The sequence below is a fragment of the Rhincodon typus genome, chromosome 32, assembly GCF_021869965.1.
Source record: "Rhincodon typus isolate 14 chromosome 32, sRhiTyp1.1, whole genome shotgun sequence".
NCBI lineage: Eukaryota > Metazoa > Chordata > Chondrichthyes > Orectolobiformes > Rhincodontidae > Rhincodon > Rhincodon typus.
In genome coordinates, this window is record NC_063363.1 from 18,751,544 (window position 1) to 18,770,363 (window position 18,820).

General features: G+C 43.1%; 1 protein-coding gene across 1 annotated transcript; it reads right to left on the reverse strand.

Moving 5' to 3' along the window:
- Positions 1–3,325: 3,325 nt before the first annotated feature.
- On the reverse strand, positions 3,326–13,791 carry ly6pge (lymphocyte antigen 6 family member pge; the record flags this gene model as incomplete). The annotated part of the gene is made up of 3 exons (XM_048615509.1): positions 3,326–4,682; positions 10,674–10,802; positions 13,743–13,791. Coding segments are annotated over 3 exons (399 nt in total), but the record flags the coding sequence as incomplete, so codon positions are not given.
- Between the last annotated feature and the right edge of the window lie 5,029 nt (positions 13,792–18,820).

The following is an 18,820-nucleotide window of genomic DNA, read 5'->3' on the forward strand; positions in this document are numbered from 1 at the left end:
ATGTTAGTTTTAGTTGTACTTATAATTTCAGTATACCTACATGTATAATATGTAATGGTAATTTCTTAAAGAGTTTTTAATTATGGTGGGATCAGACTTTCCCTTTTACACTTTACAAAATAACGAGATTTCACTTTCCCATTTAGGAAAATGAAGTGTCTCAGAGAAATCTATCTGGTTGTCATGAGCATTAAGGCCATGATTCTGACTATGAAAACTGCTGCCTCAACTAATAATTCTCTTCAGCCATGGGCAACTCCAACAATCCCCCATTTAGGCACTTGGCTGACATCTTGTGGCACTGACCTAGACAATAATGCCTGTTTTCCCAACCTTTGCCAACTACATTTCCAATTTATTTCATTATCCCATTGTTATGTTCAATTAACCCTTAAAGGTATGTTTCGAAGATGTCATTTTTGAAGCACATACCTGTTGTTCAATAATCGCAAGCTGATTAAAGATATGATAAAGTTTTAAGATCGGCTTGTGCTTAACTGGCAACAGATTATGTATTTACTTTCTTATACCAGATCTGAAGCTGGTCCCACTGTTGGCAATATTCTGTCCATCACTCGGCCCGTGAAGGTGGTCAAATGGCACTCAAATGCCTGCTAATATTGCTTTGCTAAGACACAGGACTTTTATTCCATAGCCCCCACCATGGTGGCCTGAGTCCCATTTCCAGATGCTCCCTCACAGCACACTCAACATAGAATCACACTTCCCAGATCTCATTCACCTCCTCCCAAAACAGTGACCTGCAGTTCACACTCTCACATTCACCAATACAGCACCAGGCCTTGGGTTCAATGAAAGCCTCAAGTTGTGTTACTCCTGCAATCACAGACTCCTGCAATCATTTACTGCTGACGGGTTCACTAGTGAGCAGCTCCTTTCAAAATCTTCTCATTACACTTCCCTGTATTTTGAACAAAGGCTCTGCTGGCGACAAAGTACCCGACAGCAGAAACACCTTGACGAGCCTGATTAACCAATTCCCTTTGAATCCTAATAATTGAGTGGTTTCTCGCTTGAGCTTTCTATGCTGCAGCAAAAGTAGTCTCAACCTTTTCTTGGACCACAGATTACCTTCATGCATCAACTTAATTCGTCTTGTGGCAAGAATAACATTGCTGTATTAGAGATTGGCATTATGTAGGATACAAGTGAGATCTATGTGTTTTCTAGATACCTAACAAATGATCAGCACAATTGGTAGCCATTTTGAAATTTTGAGATGTACTGCCATAAAAACAGAACATAAATTTCAGAAACTGCAGTGAGTCTAAAAAGACACTGAACACAATGGCCATGCCAAAACTTCTATATGCAATGCCAATCTCCAATACAACAATGTTATGCTTGCCACAGAAGGAATTAGCTTGATGCATGAAGGTAATCTGTGGTCCAAGAAAAGTTTCAGACTATCTTTTCTTTTACTTTCTTAATCCAGAATTGCCATGTTTCTATGTCCATCTCAGTAAAACCACACTTTTTGTTCTTAATTAAGCATTACTTCTTTGTTGCCTTCACGAGTGTGCTCTCTTTATTTTCACATATTATGGACCAGACCCCCTCAAAATAGTTCAAGAAGCTAAATTTTTCTTATTTTAAAGGTAGTTGTGAAGTGGGTGTTCCAGATGCGATGTGACTGGTCAAACTACTCAATGTTAAGGAAAATACAATTTATTTAGACACTATAGTTAAATACAAACAAAAGAAAGAGGAATTTAGAATAACTTGACTATTGAAAAACTTAACCTCATAATAGATACAGTACCTACGACTAATCAACTGTTCCAATATAGTAACATCCCATAAGCACACCCCTTGGCAAAAAGGAAAGTTCAGACACAGATTCTCACATGCAGTTCTGCAATCCAAGAGGAAGAAAACATCGAGAAAATTCAGAGAGTGTAGCAGCCAAGAGACATTCACTGAAGCTTCCAACTCTTTTGAGACCCCAAGAGCTTCTGATGTTACTGAAAAAAAAACAAAACCCAGAAATCTGGATCTGTGAGAGCTGGCCACACCCATTAAAGCTGTAAAGAAAAAACCCAAGGCGTCACAAGTTGTCTTCAGTATACAGTTCAACACTATCTGCCTTACAATCTCTCTCCAAAAAAACCCAGGACAAAATAACCTTTTAAAGTGACAGCATCATCACACTCACTTCTGTGTTCTGTGCTCATATTTCCCAAGATGTTTTACTTTTCACCCATGGTTTTCACATCTAATATTGCAGTTCAGTCTGTCTCCTGAGCTCAGAGTAATCCTCATTATATTTTTTGTATTTTTTCAGTATTTGGAACAATTGCATTCCAATTTGGATGTCCCAGTGGCTCAGTGGTTAACACTGCTGCCTCATAAGCAGGGACACAGGTTTGATTCTAATCTCAGGTGACTATCTGTGTGGAGTTTGCACATTGTTCCTGTGTCTGCATGGGTTTCCTCCGGGTGCTTCGGTTTCCTCCCACAGTCCAAAGATGTGCAGACTAGGTGGATTGGCCATGCTAAATTGCCCATAGTGTCCAGGGATGTGCAGGCTAGGTGGATTAGCCATTGGAAATGCAGGGTTACAGGGATAGGGTAGGGGAGTGAGACTGGTGTTGGATGCTCTTTGGAGGGTCAGTGTGGAATCAATAGGCCAAATGGCCTGCTTCTAAACTGTAGGGATTCAACAATTCTCTGATAATTGTTACTTGGATATATAGAGTTTGAATCTTGCAGAAAAGAGAGAATGTTGCCTAAACATTTTGTCTTGGATATATCAGGATAAATGCAAGAATGGCAAATTTGAAACAAACACGACAATTTGTTCCACAGGAGAAAAAGGGTGCTGATTGGTTGTCAAGTCAACTTTGCCTGAACAAGGCAATGTGCTGGAGAAAACAAAGGGGAACTATTGGCTTCCCATGCTTTTGGGTAAGTCAAGCATTTAAGGCAGTTCATTTATACTTGCTCAAAGTGACATGCATTCAGACCCTGGCATCAGTTCTCTGCCAACTAACAGAACATGTTCAAACCTTGTGCCATTCTTTCACTACCTGGAATCACTGTTCTTTTCAGCAATAATTCTAAATCAATTATTTTGCTACAAGAATGGCATATCAGTGGAGTTGGTAATCATGATGTATCCTACATCTTCACTACAGGATCATTATTTCCAGTCTGGCTGGGATAAGCACAAACCGACGATTGTGTTGCTCTGCAAAACAGCAGCCTATGCACCAAGTAACTTTCTCCTCCTCTAATGGTGAAGAAGAGGAGCAGCATGAAAGGCCATGATTCTGACATAATTTAGTGAATAACAAAACAAAGATTTAATTTAAATAGTTTTTATTTCAGTTTATGAATGTGTAAGCTCTTCTTCCTTGGACAACACTATACAGACACTGATCGCATTTGAATAACAATTTTTCTCCATGACTATAAAGTAAAGAGGAGATTTGATAGAGCTACTTAAAACCATGCAGGAACTAGACAAAGTAAGTTAGGAAGAAACAGTTCCCCTTGGCAGAAGAATTGAGAATTAGAGGACACAAATTTTAAGGTGACTGGCAATGGAAGCAATAATGACATGAGGAATTAAGTAATTTTACACAAGGAATGGTTAGCATCTGTAATGCATTGTCTGAGTGTCGTGGTGGCAGATTGAATTAAGGCTTTCAAGAGAGAATTGGGTCACTATCTGAAAAGAAAAAGATGGCAGGATTATGGGCTGTAATTGGTTAACTTGCCCTTTCAGACACCCAGTACAACACAGGATACAACAAGTCGAATAGCCCATTCTGTGCTGTAAACATTCTATCGATCTCTGGGATAAGTGAGACATTAATACTTTCCTTGTCAGACTTCGTTGTAACAGCCAGTATTTATTGCGTAATGTCACGGCCAGTGAAAAGTTTACATTGTTGACACGGATATTCTCTTGGGTCATCCCTTAATGTTTATTATTTAATTCAAAGAAAAGCAATTGAACTTTAATCACATCTTTTTTGATTGATGATTACTCATATCTTCTTTCTTGGGGTAAAGCAATACCATGCAATCAATATTTTCCCTATCTCTGTAACTTGGTAGCATAGAGATCCTCTCCTTTAGATTCAAATGATCCAATCAGATCATTTGAACTTTAATTCTAGGTATTTGATTGGGCATACAAATTTACCATTGCCAATAAGATGCTTCATTTTAATGAACAAGCTGTTTATAGGTTTCAGTGAAGGTTTCATTCTCGAGCAGAATTGACTCTTTCCCTGGGTTTGAAACAACCTGGCCACTTCAGAAATGATGACGAAAATCATGACCTTAATGAAACAACATCAACAATAAATACAACACTTTAAGAAAACAGCTCATTCTGTGTTTAAAATAAATGTGCAGATTTTCCCATTACAGCTTCTCTTGCGAAATCTGTGAAATACAAACATGCATAGGCTGTTGGATTCCATTCATTTAGGTTGAGAGAGTCCATTCTCGAAGAGTCCAAGTGAGGGCAGGGATGCTTCCTACCAATATCCAGCTATGTCTGGAGTAGTCAGCAGAGCTATCAATATTACAAAAGTCGGTGGAGCAGCAAAAAATTTTTCTACCTCCAATGATTATATCACTGGCATCAGCGGTACACTCCGAATGATACGAACATTTCTTGGTGACCCTCACAATGCCAAGTCCAGCTGTAACAGAATAGATAGATTAGGTTACCTTATCATAGGTTCGTCTACCATAATATTTTAAATATAATCGGCATTAATCATTAAAGCTATTACTTGTTTAAATTGGATTCATCAGAATCTTTCCCATTTCAGTGGACAGGTGGCTTTGTGATGCAGTGGGTATCTCTACATCAGAGACTCCAGGTTCAAGTCCCACTCCTGGACCTGATGGCTATGAAAGGTGTGATCATAATGGAGCCAAACAGGTAGATCATCAAATTGGGGATCCTTCCTAAAGGCTTATGGTAAGAGCAGAAGAGTTTCTTGGTCAGACATGCTTAATGTGGAGTTTCTTCCTTCAAACCACAGTCTCTGATGGCTGAGGAATAAAGAGTTAACTATACCTTTACTCTAAGAAGAAGTACTGAGCATGTGCATTAAGACCAATATTGTAGTGACATTAAATCACATAGAACTGAAACTTGTGTCAGTCAGGTTCCAGAAGATGTACTCTTTCACCATCCCTGGTACATATTATGTTCAATAAAGCCTGTTAATGTTTACTCACCCGAGTAACTGAAGTTGCACCATGGCTCAGTGGTTAGCACTGCTGCCTCACAGTGCCAGGAAACTGGTTTTGATCCAGCCTTGGATGACTGGCTGTGTGAAGTTTGCATATTCTCCCTATGTGTGCATGGGCTTCCTCTGGGTGCTCCAGTTTCCTCCCATAGTCCAAAGATGTACAATTTATGTGGATTAGCCATAGTAAATACAGCGATAGGGTGGGTGGCTGGGTCTGTGTGGAATGTTCTTTGGAGTGTTGGTGTGGACTTGATGCACTGAATGGCCTCTTTCCACACTGTAGGGATTCTGTGAGTGTGGGCTTGATCTAACAACATGATACTTTGTGTGATTTTTTAAGTAATATTCTTCCTTATAGAATGTGGATGCCAATTTGGCTTTGAACTTCCTTCATTTAGCAAATATGGAAGATGCTGAAGTTGACTCAATGTGCCTTGAATCAGTCTAATTGCTAGGGCACTGGAAGACAGTACAGATCTTTCTTTTCCCTCATGATGAGACTCCATAAGGTGGGCAATAAAGGTCACATAGTTGAAGTTGCAAGACTCTATGACTAGGACTAATACATTCTAGACCATTTTTTCAGGACCAGGTGACTCATGATGAAGATGCTGGTAATGCTGTTAATTTAATGAAGCTGATGTACCAAACCTTTCCATACCCTTGGATTTGAACATCTCAGTTTGATTCTGCTGAATCTTTGAATAAGGTAACTAGGAAAATAAAATTGTAAACTTATTCCAATGTCCTGACCAATGACAATAGCAACAGTATCAGCAATCCCTGTGACAAAGAAGGAAGCACTAGAGGGCTGCAGAAAGAGACCGCCATCCTGAAGTGTCAGCTGTACCCGCAAAACTCTTCAGAAAAGAGTTGGACCTTGGCAAAGTTGCAGGCAAAAGTAAAGGATCTGCCAATGTTGCAGCTTGAGTGCAACTGATATGCACAAATGGTTTATAGCCGAACAATTAAAAGACCAGCAGCTTAAGAAGAGCTTATACTACAAGTGAACATAGATGAAGCTTGAATATCATCTGTATCTGAAGGAATCAGTATATCTGAGTTGGCTTGGACCTTGAAGTTAGAAATGGATACTTGATCGTGAGGTCTCAAAGTTTCAACTAGACATATGGACATCGAAGCTTCAGGAAGGGAGCATGATGTTGACCCTTATCAACAAACGTCAGCTGTACGTAGCAGACCTTTACAATCATCAACATGGATTTGATACAAGTGTGGAGCTGGAGGAACACAGCAGGCCAGGCAGCATCAGAGGAGCAGGAAAGCTGACGTTTCGGATTGGGACCCTTCTTCAGAAATGGGGGAGGGGGATGGGGGGTCAGAAATAAATAGAGAGAGGAGGGGTGGGACTGGGGAAGGTAGGTGGGATGGTGATAGGTGAGTGTAGGTAGGCAGTGGTGGGGATTGGTCAGTGAGGTGAGGGGAGCAGATAGGTGGGAGAGAAGGCGGACTGAATGCATTTGATACATTCAGGGAAAAAGGTAAAGCCTCAAGAACAATCTGTCAAGAGTTGGTTTCAACAACTACAAGCAGGTAATAAAAAGCTACCCAGAGAAAAAGACGTCTAATTTTAAAAATGAACAAATATCAGGCCAATAATCAACATTTAGAACCGATTGACCTCCATAAATGGCAGCCGGACTGTGAATAATATCAGAATGCCATAGACACACTTGATGTTTTTAACAGTAAACAGGTAGAGGCTCAAATTCTAAAGCTTTTACAGCTGGAGCTGGCTAACCAAGAGTAATTGAGATGCAGCTATCTTAAAAAGACTGCTGAACTAAAAGCTCAGCTATTTGCAGCCACACAACAAAAATCAAGCCTTGGAGCCTGACAAAGAAAATATTACAGTAGATTTCCATAAGCCTTTGTGCAGAGCAAGTCAATATTCTCATGCAATTGGTTCAACAGAGAGATGCAAGGGAAAGATTCTTTTCGACTGAATTGTTCAGAGTTTCAAGATCTCTGTGAATTATTTAAGAAAAACAATCTTCAATCAATGAATAATAACTTCACAGACTTGCAGAAGTGAGTTCAGAGTTCATTGTTGACATTTACAAAAGTCAGTCACGGGGATTTCAGTCCTTGTTTATGAAAGTATATAGCTACAGAAGCTAATGATCTTTTGAAAAAGGAATTAGAACTAATGGCAAAGGACACATAGACCTTAAATCTTCTTCTTCTGGTCAGTCCAAATATTTGGATGACACTATGACGAGTAGCCAAGAACGTCTTGACATCCTATGATTATCCTATTTTTCTGCCTAGTTCGTAGACCAGAGTGTTACACAAAAACTTCCAATTCACCTTGTTCCAGAAGTTAGTTTTGTTGTTAATATCGCTGCATTCCACTTCCAGAAGGATTTCCTAAGATGTTCTTATCTACAGAGGAGCAGTCTCATGCTAACACAAATGTGTCCCTTCTTCAGAGAGTGCCACAAGTGCATGTGAGAGAGCTAATTTCAGTTCGTCATCTTCCCCTTCAAAGGGTTCTGATAGTTCGAGTGCCTGAGGCTTCCCTGTATCACACTGATCTTCACTGCTATTTAGGTCAGAACCAGCTGTTCTAAGGAGTCACCAGTCCTTCCCTGACAATGATGAGGGTGCATATACTTCCTACAACTCTGCCAAGAAAGCTAAGAACATTGTTGAGGACTAATGCCTCAAGTGAAAGAGACTTGTTGGGGTGGTGGGTATGGTGGAGAAAGAGTGAGATTCAAGAGTTAAATGTTAATGTTAGATGTTATTCGTTAAAAAGGACACTGTGGAAGAACTTAAGGGCGGATGTGGATTAAAGGGTTAGATATACTTTTACTCGACTCAGTATTTGCATAAGGAGCTATGCCACAGTAATATCATATCCCATGAAATTTGAGCCTGATTCTGTATGGTTGCAAATGAGACCATCACCCTTACCATCCCTTATATGTAATTATCTCAATAAAGCCTGTTAATGTTCATTTGTCTGAGCTTAGACTTGATCTTACTACAGTGACAGGCTAGCAACTTGTTCCAGGAAATGTGTAGCAACTGAAACAGACATGAGCATGTAATTCGTTGGCCGCATATGCCACTCAGTGTTAAGTGGAGGATATAAGGTGAGTTTCTTTCTTTTCTTCTTCTCCTTCCCTCCTCTAACTCCTGTTGGGGTTTCCTAGTTCCAGTTACTGTCCTCTAGTGGACTCTGTTAACTATTATTCATGGAATTGTACAGCACAGAAGAAAGATATTTGGCCTTATGTTTCGCTGTTCTTTGAAAAAGCTATTAAATTAATTCCAATCTCCTGCTTTCCTTGCTTAGCACTGTAAATACTCTCACCTTATTCTTTGTCATTTAAGGAAGATGACCCTTGCTCCACTGCATGTGTGATCCATTTTAGGGACTCTCAACAAGCTAATCAACTGAGGGTGGGAGAGAATCCCCAAATGAAGCTCAATCTTTTCTTTAGCAAAAAAAAAGATGGTTGTTATTTCTCTCCCTCACTCAATGCTGTTGAGGCCAATCGTGTCACTACCAGAATCACCCTTGGTTGATGTGTATTTTTCTGATATTCATTAGCTCATCTAACATTGCTCTGCTGTTAGAGAGAATTGGTGTCTGCACATGATTGTGATAAACAGTCACAAACCAGTGAAAAACTCTGCTGAGGCATTACCTGTGAGAAAATGGTCTAAATTAATTATTGGGTCACCTACAAGCTTACTGCTACATCCTTGGAAATCTCTGGCTGCAAAGCAATGAACATCTTTACTTATAGAAATTAAGTGGTAATTGATTTCATGTCAAAATTGCAGTGTGTTACAATCACAAGGTTCTGAATTCAAGTCCCAGTCCAGAGGCTGAATATAAAAATCGAGGCTGACATTTACAGTGCAGTGCAGCACTAAGGGAGCAGTGCTATATCAGAAATTCTACCTTTCATTAGAGACATTAAACCAATCTACCTGCCTGGGTGGGTGCAAAAGACTTCTTAGTACTGTTTCAAAGAAAAACAGAGGAAATACCCTGGCAATCTGCCCAATAATTATCCTTCAATCAACATCAGCCAAAGAAAATGTGGCCATTAGTATAATTCTATGTGTGGGGGCTTCCTGAATACAAATTAGCTGCATCATTTCTTATATTGCAACTCTGATGTCAGGCCTGGTTCAGGTATGTCAGCTTATAAATTTATAGTCAATGATTTTTGAAATAAGACACAAAAGTGCTGTTGAGATGTTTGGAGAGAATCATGAGATGTCTGGCATGGGGACAAAAAGTATCAAATCTGTACTGAGTATCTAATTAAATATGAATGTAAGTAAGGGAACTTCACAAACTTCTGTGGAATTCACTTACCTCATTGTTCAAGAATGGACCAACATCTAACAAATGTGGAGATTCTGGAATATCAACTTACATGTTTCACAATGGACAAAAAGCCAAGACATTAAGCACTATCAACACTCCATTATACCGTGATGGTTTCTCTAACACAATCTAAGCTAGATGTTCCTCAAAGGTGTTTACTTAGCATTCATAGGATTGGCCTTGGGGACTGTTATCTTATCATTTCCAGGATCTAGCCAATTCACCAGCATCATCAGCCAGATGATACAGATCAGACTTGAAAATAAGTTAAAGTCATCAAGCAGCTCAAATATTTCACTTGTTGCAGTTTCAAGTTCACCTGGGAGTCAACTCCCTAGGTATTTGACTACAAGAAATCTCACCATTTGTTGTGCACCCTTTGCTTTATAAAGATCCTTACATCAATTTTAAATCACCATTGAAGAAACCACAGGCCTGCGACATGGGAAACTTGAAATTGTAATTCGAGTTTAAATTAACTATAACCTATAAAAATGCATTATCTTCATCAGTATTCGATCTTCCTATTTGTATATAAGACCAACTGTGTGGTTTTATATTAATTCAGGGTTAAGTATGTGAGAATACATAACCTTATTTTAAACTCTCAAAGGCTGATGTTGAATGATTAGTTGGAATATATATTCAAGGATGATAAGAATAGATATATTTCCTTCCACACACGGTCACTAAAAGAGCACATACAGTCAGCCTGTAATAGTTGCTACACAGCAGGAGTACTTCATTAGCTTAAAAATGCTTTTGAACATCCTGTCATCATGAGCAGCACTATATTGATGTAGGACTTCATTTTCCTTTCTTTGATTTTCAATACTTCTGGTAATTTGAATTGTGCCATCTGAAATTCAATAGATATTTTCTGGAACTTTTAATATGCATTATTAGTACATCCTTTCTCATTCTATAACAAATACATGATAGACGTTTGAAAAGAAGTAGTCAGAATGATCCCCAAGACAAGAAATTATTGGGATATAGCTGTCTTTCTCATGCCTTTTATGTGAAATATTTTTTCAAAAGTGATATGTACTCACCCTGGCTAAATCCTATTGTTTTCACAGAGGTGAGGCACACTGTTTTGTTAGATGGACATAACTGGTATTGTGAATTGCATTCCTCTATTAATCTGGTGTCGATACATTGGTAGCAGCTCAAGGTTTCAGCTGTAACATTAATCAAGGGTTATACAAGCTGTGATGTCTTGGTATTATGTCAGGAACAAACTATAGAACATAGTTGCAAGAGGTAATTTGCAAACCAAATCTATTAATATAAATCTACACAGTAAAATTACAGTTTTCCCAGATTCATGCAGCAACAATAGCATGTAAGTAATTGGTGACTATGAATTTATCATCGAAACACTGGAATGAAGCCAGGTGTGTGCGCGCGCACATACACACACACACACACGTATACACACACATATATATACATACACACATATATACACACACGCACGTACATATGCACATATACACACACACATACACACATGTATGCACACACACACACACAAACCACACTCTCCAGGTTTAAGAGTATCAAGCAGGTCATGCTGCTCCCATGCACCTCCTATCCAGTTGTTTTGAGGTGTTGAGGATCTGGGAAGATTCTATGATGCTGAAGAACTATTGTAAAGTTGCTTAAAGGCACAACTTAACATAGGGCAGGAATGATCACTTAAGACTTCTGGTCACATGGTTTACAGGCAGGATGGAGAGATGGTTACAAAGAGTTGGGGATAACAACATTGAGTAAATTAGAGGTCACAGCACTGAGGAGGGATGTTATAGTGGAAGGATCATCGAATCTAACACCACAGATGGAGGGAGCTAGGGAACAGAAAAGGAGCAGTCACACTGCTGGAGGTGTACAAGAGATGTCTAAACAGTGAGAATCATAGGATCATACAATACAGTACCTTAGTACCAGTAGGTCTGTACCATCAAAATATAAACGATTACACTCGTTCCATTTTCTTGCACTAGGCCCATAGCTTAAATATAATGACACTTCAAGTGCTCATCCAAGTACATTTTAAAGGTTGTGAGGTTTTCCCGCCTCAACTACCTCCTCTAGGCAGTGCATTCCAGATCTCCACCATCTTCTGAATAAAAACTATTTTGCTCAAATCTCCTCAAAACCTTCTGCCTTTAATTTTAAAAGTGCTTTCCCCTTGTTCTCGATGCCTCGACTAAGGGGAATAGCTGTTTTCTATCCACCCTGTCCATGTCCCTCATAAGCTTATACACCACAATCAGGTGCCTCCTCAAACCTTGTCTGCTCCAAAGAAAACAACCTGAGCTTATAGCTAAAATTCTGTATCCAATGGCAGCATCCCGGTGAATCTTGTCAGCACCTGGAGAGTGTGGGTGTTTATATGAATGTGTACTTGCATTCTCTTTCTCCCAAGTAAAGGCAGATGAGAAGTACTTGTTTAAAACACTCTACCAGTGCCCTCTGACTTCACTCACGGATTGCCTCCTTGGTCTCTGATAGGCCTTGGTCTTCACTGGTTATTATCTTTCCCTTGATATCCTCGTAGAATATCTTTGAATTCTCGCAAATCTTGCCCACCAGTGTTTTCTTAGTTGAGGTAGAAGAGCAAATACGTAGGCAAGTTTGCTGAGGCTTGCAATAACTAGCATGGTAAGAGTAGGGGATTTTAGTAACTCTGATATGACTTGGGATATAATACAAATTTATCAAGGAAAAAACAGAGTACTTCCTAACTGGTGAAAAGATAGAAACAGTAGTGGTCCAAAGAGACTTGAGGTTTAGTTACAGATCGTAAACATGAAGAAAATAATTAAAAGACTAATGCTGCCCTTTATATCAAGCAGAATTGAATACGAGAGTGTAGAGGTCATACATCAGCCCATACCTGGAATATTACATGTAATTTTTGGCACCTAAGAAAGGATACATTGACATTTGAGGGAAAGCAGTTAGATTTGCTGAAAAGAAACTGGAGGAGCAACATCTCATCTTCAGACTAGGCACTTTACAGCCTTAAAGTTCAACACCTTTAAAATGTGAGAGAGATAGTAGGAACTGCAGATGCTGGAGAATCTGAGATAACAAGGTGTAGAGCTGGATGAACACAGCAGGCCAAGCAGCATCAGAGGAGCAGGAAGGCTGACGTTTTGGGCCTAGATCCTTCTTTAGAAAATGAAATGAATGAGAACCATTTCTTCCCTTTCTTTCAGTTTGTCATCATGTTCACCCCTCCCCCATCCCAGTTACTGCCTTTTCAAGTCTGGCAGGAGACACACCATTGTTCTGCACCTTGTTGTCTCGGATTCTCCAGCATCTGCAGCTCCTACTATCTCTGATTCAATTTTAACCCCACTGCGAAGCCTCTTCTAAGGATGCCTAACCTGAAGAAGTTACCCTCCTCCCTCCGGACAAACCTCAAGGGATCTCTCTCCCACTGCAACTCTCTCGTAATCTCTTCGGCCCTGAAACTGCTCGACCACGTCCTGAAGCAAACCAGGTACTACAGCCACATCACCTTCCTTAGCACCTGCCTACGGAACCAGATCATCCCCAATGGACTACAATCCACATTCAAGCCTTCCCAATTTGGCCCCAACTGTGATAATATCTACACTCATGGTATTGAGATCCTTCAAAAGCGTTTCTCCCTGCGACTCCTGAAACACACACTTGCAGCAATGCGCCAGCATCTCCAGGCACTACAATCAAGCCTACCCCAGCTCAGAGCCTCCCTCTCCCCAGACCTGCAAAGGACCTCTCCTGTTTTTTATTCTTCATAGGATCCACAATCTGAACTCACAATTCTACTCAGCTTTATTGGACACTAAAAACCGTAAGTACAGTAAACTTACTGGTGCCTACCACCCAAAACGGGCTTCCTCCACCCCCCAAATCCCCAGCCGTACCCAGGACCTTCCCCACAATGGGTCCGCCGCCATTGGCCATGAGGCCACTATCGGAGAACCCACAGATGACGTCACATCCGCCACCGCCGGGTTCCCCACTTCCGGGACAGCAAACACCATCGCTGCCGTTGCCACCGACACTGAAGTCGCGACCACCCTCACCGCTACTGCCGCCGCCTACCCCGCTCCTCCTACCTCCGACGCCGGTCCGCCCATCACCGACGCGGACGCAACTCCGCCCACCGCCGACGCAACTCCGCCCACAGCCGACGTCGGCACAACTCCGCCCACCGCCGACGCAGGCACAACTCCGCCCACCGCTGACGCAACTCCGCCCACCGCCGACGCAACTCCGCCCATAGCCGACGCCGACGCAGCTCCGCCCACAGCCGACGCCGACACAACTCCGCCCACAGCTTCCACAGCCAGCAGCTCCAGAGGAGACAGTAGCATCCAGCCCTGCCAAGTCTTCACCATCCCCCCAGACCTACCCCTTACTGAGGACGAACGGTCAGTCCTCAGTAAAGGGCTCACCTTTGTCCCCCTCCACCCACAGATCAATGAATACCGCTCACGCTTGGACATAGAGCAGTTTTTCCGCTGCCTCCGCCTCCACGCTTACTTCTTTAACCGTGAACCTAACCCTCCCTCTACTGACCCCTTCTCCTGCTTCCAACACACCCCCTCCTCCTGGACACCACCACAAGGCCTCCTACCCTCCCTCGACCTCTTCATCTCCAACTGCCGTCGAGACATCAATCGCCTCAACCTCTCCACCCTTCTCACCCACTCCAACCTCTCCCCCGCAGAACGTGCAGCCCTCCGCTCCAATCCAACCTCACCATAAAACCCGCGGACAAGGGAGGCACAGTTGTAGTATGGCGCACTGACCTCTACATCGCCGAGGCCGGACACCAACTCTCCGACACCTCCTCCTACCGCCCCCTTGATCATGATCCCACCCCTGAGCACCAAACCATCATCTCCCAAACTATCCACAACCTCATCACCTCAGGTGACCTCCCACCCACGGCCTCCAACCTCATCGTTCCCCAACCTCACACTGCCCGCTTCTATCTCCTTCCCAAAATCCACAAACCTGAATGCCCTGGTCGACCCATTGTCTCCGCCTGCTCCTGCCCCACCAAACTGATCTCCAACTATCTAGACTCCATTTTCTCCCCCTTGGTCCAGGAACTCCCTGCCTATGTCCGTGACACCACCCACGCCCTCTACCTCCTCCAGAACTTCCAATTCCCCGGTCCCCAACACCTCATCTTTACCATGGACGTCCAGTCCCTCTACACCTGCATTCTCCATGCAGATGGCCTTAAGGCCCTCCGCTTCTTCCTGTCCCGCAGGCCCGACCAGTCCCCCTCCACTGATACACTCATCCGCTTAGCCGAACTCGTCCTCACACTCAACAACTTCTCTTTCAATTCCTCCCACTTCCTACAGACAAAGGGGGTAGCCATGGGTACCCGCATGGGCCCAAGCTATGCCTGCCTCTTTGTAGGTTACGTGGAACAATCCCTCTTCCGTACCTACACCGGCCCTAAACCCCACCTCTTCCTCCGTTACATTGATGACTGTATCGGCGCTGCCTCGTGCTCCCACGAGGAGCTCGAACAGTTCATCCACTTCACTAACACCTTCCACCCCAACCTTAAGTTTACCTGGACCATCTCTAACACCTCTCTCCCCTTCCTGGACCTCTCTGTCTCCATATCGGGCAACCACCTAGAAACCGATATTCATTTCAAGCCCACCGACTCCCACAGCTACCTAGAATACTCCTCCTCCCACCCACCTTCCTGCAAAAATGCTATCCCCTATTCCCAATTCCTTCGCCTCCGCCGCATCTGCTCCCAGGATGAGGCATTCCACTCCCGTACATCTCAGTTGTCCTCGTTTTTCAAGGACCGTAACTTCCCCTCCTCGGTGGTCGAGAACGCCCTCAACCGTGTCTCCCACATCTCCCGCACCTCATCCCTCACACCCCGTCCACGCAATAAGAACCAAAAAAGAATCCCCCTCATCCTCACGTACCACCCCACCAACATCCGGATCCAACGCATCATCCTCCGACACTTCCGCCATCTGCAATCCGACCCCACCACCAAAGACATCTTTCCCTCCCCACCCTTATCTGCTTTCCGGAGGGACAACTCTCTCCGTGACTCCCTTGTCCGCTCCACACGCCCCTCCAGCTCCACCACACCCGGCACTTTTCCCTGCAACCGCAGGAAGTGCTACACCTGCCCCCATACCTCCTCCCTCACCCCCATCCCAGGCCCCAAGAAGACTTTCCACATCAAGCAGATGTTCACCTGCACATCTGCCATTGTGGTATACTGCATCCGCTGTACCCGGTGTGGCTTTCTCTACATCGGGGAAACCAAGCGGAGACTCGGGGACCGCTTTGCAGAACACCTACGCTCGGTTCGCAATAAACAACTGCACCTCCCAGTCGCGAACCATTTCAACTCCCCCTCCCATTCCTCAGACGACATGCCCATCCTGGGCCTCCTGCAGTGCCACAACGATGCCACCCGAAGGTTGCAGGAACAGCAACTCATATTCCGCTTGGGAACCCTGCAGCCCAATGGTATCAATGTGGATTTCACAAGTTTCAAAATCTCCCCTCCCCCTACCGCATCCCAAAACCAGTCCAGCTCGTCCCTGCCTCCCTAACCTGTTCTTCCTCCCACCTATCCCCTCCTCCCACCTCAAGCCGCACCTCCATCTCCTACCGACCAACCTCATCCCGCCCCCTTGACCTGTCCATCCTCCCTGGACTGACCTATCCCCTTCCTAACTCCCTACCTACACTCACCTTTACTGGCTCCATCCCTGCCTCTTCGACCTGTTTGTTTCCTCTCCACCTATCCTCTCCTCTATCCCTCTTCTATCCGCCTCCCACTCTCTCCCTATTTATTTCAAAACCCCCTTCCCCTCCCCCTTTTCTGATGAAGGGTCTAGGCCCGAAACGTCAGCCTCTCTGCTCCTATGATGCTGCTTGGCCTGCTGTGTTCATCCAGCCCTGCACCTCGTTGTCTCGGATTCTCCAGCATCTGCAGTTCCTACTATCTCTCACACCATTGTTCTGTCATTTTCACATTCTAATAACTTAATCTGAACTATCAACACTTTTTCTCTGCCAGCACCCTACACCCACTACCCCCACACTCCCATCCCCCAAAACTATAGCATAAATGCCATGAGATAGTAGGAACTGCAGATGCTGGAGAATCTGAGATAACAAGGTGTAGAGCTGGATGAACACAGCAGGCCAAGCAGCATCAGAGAAGCAGGAAGGCTGACGTTTCGGGCCTAGACTCTTCTTTAGAAATGAAGAAATAAATGCCAACCCCTCCATATTTCACTTCAGCTCTGATGAAGAGTCATCTAGACCGGAAATGTCAGCTTGTTCTCTCTCCATGGATGCTGCCTGACCCACTGTGATCTCCAGCATTTGTTGTTTCAGTACAGATTCCAGCATCTGCAGTAATTTGTTCCCTATTTCAATATCCCAGCCGCCTCACAATGAAGGGCCAATATCCCACTTGCCTTCTTAATCACTTACTGTACCTGCGTGCAAACCTTTTGTGAACTTGAACTGCTCAGTCGGCATAGAATACACAGGGTGAAGTTTCACCAATGCCCTATAGCAAGGCTTCTCCACTATCATACTTCATCTCCCTTTCAGTAAAGGCCAACATTTCATTTTCCTTCCTAATCACTTGTTTTGTTTGCATGCTAACTTTCTGTAATTCATTCGCAAGGGCAACCCTAATAAAAGTAAACCCAGAAATGATTTTAAGTGTATTTTCATTTGTACGATTTAAATTAATAAGTCTCAATAAAGATTCATTTGATGAAAAGATTTTAAAGCCCAGTATATTAAATTCTTACCAGTGAGAGAGCAAAGAGCTACAATGATCGCTCCTGTAATGAATTTCATTCTGACCTTATGCTTAGTTGCTGATTTCTAATCTTCCTTGCCTTCTCTGTGTTTCCTAATGAGAGTGAAACAACAAAATCATTTGAGTCTTATAAAAATAGACATCTTTGAACTCTTGTAGCTGAAATAAGATTTCATCCCCAAAATCAGAAACACGTAATTAGATTTACCTCCTTAACCTTAGCTAACCTATTGATAGATGACACTTATTAAACTACTGAATTGATAGATTAGGGCTAAAATCTTAATCTCTGCACCATACACTTTAGGAAGACCACTAGACTATTGAATTGAATTAGATGCTCCCAACAAATGCAATGATATTAGAGTTGTTCACAATGTCTTTTAATTAGGAACAAGAAATTCAGCTACTTTGTTTTTAGAAATTAGACTGTGAGAGGACAGAATTGGTGAGGTTGATGCATGTGACCTCATCCTTGCAAGTTGATTTCGGTCAAGTGCCCATCCAATTTCTTTATGAAATAAGCCAGAAGTCACATGACACCAGGTTATAGTCCAACAAGTTTATTTGAAATCACGAGCTTTCGGATCACTGCTGCTTCATATCATGATTTCACCTGACGAAGGAGCAGCGCTTTGAAAGCTTGTGATTTCAAATAAACCTGTTGGACTATATCCTGGTGTCGTATGACTTCTGACTTTGTCCACCCCAGTCCAACATTGGCACTTCCACATCTTTTGAAATAAGGCATTGTCTCTGCTTCCATTGCTCTCACAGGCAGTGAGTTCCACTGTCATCACAGGCACTGTTTTCGCTTGCCAATGAAGAGCAATTTTCCCAAGCTGCTGGCTGTTTGCTAGAGACAGAGTGGCCCATCAGTTTCATGGCAGACTGCCAACTTCATGAAGGTGGTCTCCCAGCAGCTGGCTGGGTGGTAGCACTCCACAGGGATAGCCTCATGATGCCAATGCTGATGCTGGAGGGTTTACCCTCCATTCCCCTGGCCCTGTGTTCTTCGGAGGCGGCCTCAAAATGACTCTGAATTGCCTCCTCCTGGCATCATCAGCTAGGAAGTGCTACGTCCTGTGTAAGAATGTGAGAACCACCCTGATGACTGAAACTCCAGCACTTCAACAAAATCCCACTCTATACACAGGTAACAATCCTGCCTGGCCTCTCCTTACATTCCTGTGTGCTTGATGAAAACAAGATCAAAGCCCAGGCTGCACACGACGATCTCCAGGAGGCAGAGTCCAAACACCAACTTTGGAATTCTCATACCCACTTGCTACTTGTTTTAAATCATTGCAGAATCTATCTCTTTCCCCATTTGGTGTTCCAATATCT